The 6,642-nt window shown below is 32.1% G+C and overlaps 1 protein-coding gene across 1 annotated transcript; it reads left to right on the top strand.

Annotated features, from left to right (window-relative positions):
* The first annotated feature begins 348 nt into the window (after positions 1-348).
* LOC131042704 (MLP-like protein 423) lies at positions 349-1,024 on the top strand. Its single transcript, XM_057976030.1, has 2 exons — positions 349-529; positions 729-1,024. The coding sequence occupies exons 1-2, from the start codon at positions 349-351 to the stop codon at positions 1,022-1,024; spliced, it is 477 nt and encodes a 158-aa protein (XP_057832013.1).
* Positions 1,025-6,642: the final 5,618 nt, after the last annotated feature.

The following is a 6,642-nucleotide window of genomic DNA, read 5'->3' as shown; positions in this document are numbered from 1 at the left end:
GGAAAGACGATAAGAGGGAACTCGTAGTCATAAGTTATGAAATTTCCATGGCCAAAGTGCTTTTGGGTCCCATGGTACAATACAAATATCTTAAATTCAAAAAATTTATTTGTTTATTTTTCCGGGAACGCCAATGAAATCTTGCAATGTTATACCACAAATGTGGTATTCAAATAATTTAATGATGAATTATTGAATCACAACTAATGTTGGAGAGTAACTTCTTATTAAAATAATGTTAACAGATTGGCCTAGTAGTGGACTTCATAGCTATTTAAGGCAGTTTAAGTCCCATGTAAATCACATCCTTTGTTTTCGTTATTGCTGAGGCTTTAGTGAAGACGAAAGATGGCCCATACTCTGAGTTGGGAGGCTGAGATGAATGTTCCTGCAAATCAAATGTATAAGGCCTTTGAGAATTCTGCAAGTATTTTCCCGAAGCTGATGCCCAAGCATTTCAAAAGCATTGATGTACTCGAGGGAGATGTCATTAACCCTGGCACTATTGGACTCATTAAATATGGAGAAGGTATGTGAACGCGTCAAACTCCTTTGTCATTTATCTGTTCCAGTCTATACGTTTGATATATATATTTTTTATACCTTGATATTGTTTCTGGTAACCATGTAACTATTTTGAACATTGATGCTTTATGTCGTATCAACGATTTTTTATTGAGATTATGTATGATTACAGATCATGTCTATTTTGTTGGAAAATTTGACAGGGTTTCACTTGGCAACTTACAAATTGGAGAAAATAGAATCCTTGGATGAGGTGAACCTGACCATCACTCACACCGTGCTGAATGGACAGATAATGAATAAATACAAGACATACAAGCTGACTTTGAAGGTAAGCCCTGGAGTCACATCAGGCAATTGCATCGTGAAGTGGATTATTGAGTATGAACCGACTCATGAAGATGAGGTTGTACACCCAGAGAATGCCAAGGAAACTGCTATACACACCTTCAAGGTCTTGGAACAATATCTGCTCTCCAACCCACTTCCAGTGGCTTAGCTTAGCTGTTGCTATATATGTCTCTATTGCTGATAGATACAACTGTCAAATAATTGATTAGTGTTATTATGGGAAGATAGAGGGTTAGGTCTAGGAAGTATTTGTCTGAAGCTCTATAGAGCCTTGTTCTTCCGTGGTCTCAGTTGACCTGCTACTTTAAATCAGCAATGGTAATGTATTTTGTGTGAAAAATAGGTCCTAATAGGCTTTGTGATTTAAATCAGTTATGGTGATTGCTCTGTTTGAGATATTGAATGGTTTGTTAATACAATGAGTGTTGTTATGCTACATGAGTATTTATTTTGCAATATTATTTATATTGCGCGTATTTAATGTTGGATTAGAATCGTTCGATATCTTTAAGAGATTTAGAGCTTGCAATATATGATATCTATATATGAAATCAAGGGAAATGATAAGAATGTGCGTCTAATAATCATTACACGTGATACTAAACAACAAATTTGCTGGCAAAGGAATCGATGTTTACCAGTAAAAATTAAGGTCAGATTGGTTCCTGTGATCGCTGAATCGATGTTTACCAGTAAAAATTGGGGACACTAATTTTTTATATTCTTATTGCGTCTATTTAATGAGGATTAACTCTACAAGAAGTTTAAGAAATTGATTCTGGTTGATTGTTCTTAAATAAACCATGCTAGCGTATGAGATTGTGTTGTACGTTCCTGGTCAAATGACTAACTTTGGGCAATTGGAGGTTCAAAATATATTTGAGTTAATTTGGTAGCATTAGAAATAGATAGTGTTTTGAAGGACCTGAGAATAATCTAACTCTTACACTGTACTGAGAAAGAATAATAAAAAAACCAAAGTTAAAAACTCATAACATAATATTAAATCTGCTTTATGCTGTTCGTACAGTATGGCAGAAATAAGAGACTGATATGAATAAAATGGAATAAAAGATTTTGAACATTCAGAAAACTAGAGAAAGTCTATGAGAGAATAGATTGTCTTCTTTTATTATTGCAAAATGCTTAATCTTCTACAATTTAATTTGATTAACCATTTCTAAAAGCAACGCAAATTCACCTCTGTAACAACATGGTTTCACTTTCATCAATTACATGTAAGTCACTTCCGTAAAACAACATGGCTACAGTTCATCAATTAATTGATGAAGTGAAACATAGTTATTTCAGAAGTGAATTGGTGTGATGGAGAAAATCCAAATCAGACACAATACAAATGCTCTGATACTAATTTGATGGATTAAAATCCAAATCAGACAGAAAACACAATACTCTGATATCAACTGTTAGAAATTAAATCCCCGAATAACAAAATACGGAGTCTATAGCTCTATTTGCTAATGAACTACGTGCAGAAAATAAAACCCAAACAAACAAGCTAGAGATGGGAAATATTATTCTTTTATTAAATTAGAAAATATTTTTTACAAAATAGGCAATATTATTCTATTATTAAATTAGAAAATACTTTTTACAAAATAATTTAAAACTGATTATAATACTAATTTCACAAATAACCTGCTACAATATGGAGCTGCATCCGCATTCCACATACATGATCTAGAATCTCTTAGAACTCAACTGAACTTCTGTAGCGATCTAAAGCTACACCAAATCACAGATTGTTTGGAGCTATCTGTTGCTCACTGCACATTCTTTCACAAACACAGTTACTGCTGAAGCATTCTCTTCACCAAACTTACTACTATCCATTGCAACATTCCCTCTATATTTATCCGTTGATGCCCAAAAATTTCCTACACGATTTCCAAATTCAAATTTACCTGCTTCCATTAAATTCATTATCAAAATACTATGCATGTAAGGGCAAGAGGGATCAAGATCCCAAAGAAAATCCTCCAGTTGTTCCTGATGGGAAGGTCAATTGGAGGCTTAGCAGCAATCAAATTTCTAGCACTTTCGTTTTGTCCTAACTCATCATCCATGCTCATTCTCTATCCAAATCAGCAATGCCCAAATTTCTCTTTCAACATTCAAAACTATCTCTACCCCATGGCTTTGCAAAAGTGTTTGCTAGTTGCTGCTCAAACCTACAATACTAGATTTTAATTTGACCATTTTATACTAGCTCTCTTATGAAATAATACCTAATTTTAATATTCTTACATCGTTTGTGAAAAATAAGATTTTCATCAAAGCTAATGATACAACATTCTCACATAATATATTTGCTCCACTCTCTTGTTCTTCATTCAAATAACCTAGGATTCTCTTTATCCAAATAGCTAGATATTTTGCTACAATTTGTGCTATATACTCAATCTTAGTTGTAGAAAGAGAAACTATGGGTTGCTTTGTGGAAACCCATGAGATAGCTCGTTTAGTGTAAAAAATTGCAAACATTTAATTAGGGTGTCCAATTTAACACACTTCTAGCATTCATTTTAGTATTTTCCATTCCTCTATGCATTATAAGACCTTTATTATATTGAATTAATATTTAATTTAATATTATGAGTCATGTTCCACTTTATTACATCAACATTTTATTAATTGGGCCCTTATTTTAAGTAGGCCCTAATCTTATTTCATTCCATGACTATATTCGTTCTATGACATTTCAAAGTTTTGTGTAGCTTTTTCCATATCTAAATACTACATATTTTTGTAGTAATCACATTTCTAGTATCAAGGTCCTATTATCTTGTGATTTTAAAAATTTGGGCCTATTTTGCTAGAACATAGATCCTTAGGGTAGTATTGTCCAATGCTTTTTGGCTAAAATTTTGGGGGCATAATATGCTAATCTACCATTTCCAAAACTACCTCTGATACAAAAATATGATAATTATAAGTTGTCCAAAAGGTGATTTTACTTTGAGATCCATGTATAAGGCATAATTTATAATTTTTATCATTACACATTATCATCTCATCTCTTTGCTATTATTCTAGCTCAAGAGAATATCCAAGTTTATAAAGAAGCAAGCTACATCAAGGAATCCTAAAATATGTTTCAATTATGATTTCATGATGGATTTTATGACGATTTATCATGGTATTGCATCGAAACATGGAGGACTTATACTAAGAGCAGTGCATCATCAATTGAATGTATAATCACTTCATTTTAATTATCCTTTTTAATTCAATTGTAGAGTTAATTCCAAACCTAGAGTTTGTCCTAATCAAACACCTTACAAACCAACATCTCTTTGTATGCATGTAGATTTAGATTTAGCTACAACTCCCTAACAAAGACATGAGATCAAAAGGTGCTCAAGTTATAGAGATAGACATTACCTCCAAAACTCAACCAAGAACACCTCAAAAAGGGCATACAAGGTTGTTTGGGATGTTTCTATCCTAGACAGAGGATTTTTGTACACCTTTCAAATTTTCCAAATACTTTGTGTGGTATCTCAAAAACTTAGATTCACATTTGTGAGTAGAAATTCATTAGAAAGATAAGGGTGTTTTCAGTGACATTTTCCTATTAATTTCATTTTAGTTTTCAAGCACAATTTCCCCTCTAAATCCCCTTTGTAGATTGAGGTTTTTTAGATGATTATATGTTCATGTTTATTCTATCCATTGTAACTCTTTCACCTTCTATCCTTAATTATTACATTTAATTCACATTCTTTCAATTTCTTATTTTCAACTCAATCAAAAGGAGTGGAATTTGATGTACATTCAACTCTCTTCCTACTAGAATTGAGTTTGAATCTATTGAGTATATTCTGCTATTAATATAATCATTGTGAAATAGTTTTAGTTCCTCACTTGCATGCATAGGCTAGAGGACGTTATTTCCATACATCACAACTCTAAATCTCAATGGAACACTTATCCCAATGTTCTCTTCCTATTATCTACAGTTCCTACCCAGTAACTATCAATGTATCCAACTAGACCAAATTCATTTGTTATAATATACAAAATACCATATCCTTTAATGTAATTTGCAAACCTTAAGATTCTCTTACTTGTTTGCTAATGTGACTCCTTCAGAGTTGAACCATAAATCTAGAAATAAGACTTACCTAATGCATTATTTTAGGATTAGTTGTCAACAAATAGATTGAAATTCTAATTAGAATTTTGTACATAGTTAGATTCATAGTGTTGTTGCAATCTTCCTTGCTCAAATTTATATCTATGGTTCATGTTGGTGTAGATTTACTATGTTGCACTATAAATCTCTTCAAAATATTTGATATTTGTTGCATACTTTTCTTGAGAGATAAATATACCATATTGCATTTTTTTTTTATGTCTATGCATAGAAAATACCTCAAGAGACCAAAGTCTCCCATCTCAAACTCTCTTTCCATGGGCTCTTTAAAATAAGAAATGACAACATCATCATCCCCAATAAAAACTAAATCATCTACATACAAGACAATAATCAAAATCTTATCATCAACATCCTTGATGTAAAGTGTGGTCTCACTACCACCTTTTCTAAACTCATTTATGAACAAATATGAGTTAGTCTTATTGTACCATTCTTGTTCTTTCCTCAACCCATAAGGAGATTTCATCAAACAATACACCTTGTTTTCATGACCTCAAAATTCATAAATATGTTGTTGCTCCACATACACTTCTTTAAATGCTCCATTCAAAAAAATAGACTTCACTTCCATTTGAAATACCTTCCATTTATATTGGGTTGCAATTGCTAAGACCATTCACATAATCTCATTGTTATCTCTCCAAACTATTGTTTCTACCTCTTGAGAACAAATATTTCCTTATACTTATATATCCTCCTTCAACATTACTTTGGGTCTCATACACCTATTTCACTCCAATAACTTGTTTACTAGAAGGAAAATTAATTATTACTCATTTCTATTTTTCTCTATTACATCTATTTCCTCATCCTCATCCATTTCCTCACACCATTTCTCCTCTTTCACAATATCATTATAATAAATCCAATTCATATGATAAAATAATATAAAACTAATATTTTCATCAAAATATTCATCATACCTTTCATTTTTTTAGATCTCCCAAAGAATCTTACTTTTTGTTTGGCATTACAGAGAAGAGAGTAGCATCTAAAATATCACTATTGTTGGCTCTATAATATGTATACCATATTTAGAGTTGTCAAGAACTTGAATTCATCATGTGTATAGTGGTCCAGAGCTCCATAGAGATAATTCCCGGAGTGTGATTGGCTATCTATTTGCCTGCCCATTTGTATGTAGAGTTGTTTGGAGTTGACTATCTTACTATGTATAAATATGGATCGCTTTAGAGCTATCTATCAAATTCTATATCTATTGTAGAATCATCTTGTTTATCTTCACACTCTTTTTCTTCTTCATCAATAGGGACTCTAATAAAGATACTTGAATATTTGTCCACAAAGTGATCTCATCACTCATTTTCAATGAACTAAACATCTCTATTGATCACTATTTTCTTGGTGACGAGGTTATATAGACCATAAGCCTTAGAATATGAAGTATATCCCATGAAGATGTATTTCTCACCCTTGTCATCCAAAGTTTTCCTCTTCTCATTTTACACAAATTTATATGTCACACAATGAACACTTTCAAATTGTCAACCATCCACTTGTATTTTGTCCATGCCTCTTGTGTAATCTTGTCACAAATTGCCTTGCTAGGAGATATTTATCAA

Source organism: Cryptomeria japonica, chromosome 5 (assembly GCF_030272615.1).
Source record: "Cryptomeria japonica chromosome 5, Sugi_1.0, whole genome shotgun sequence".
In the NCBI taxonomy this organism is placed as follows: Eukaryota; Viridiplantae; Streptophyta; class Pinopsida; order Cupressales; family Cupressaceae; genus Cryptomeria; species Cryptomeria japonica.
This window is presented reverse-complemented; position numbering and strand designations above follow the sequence as displayed.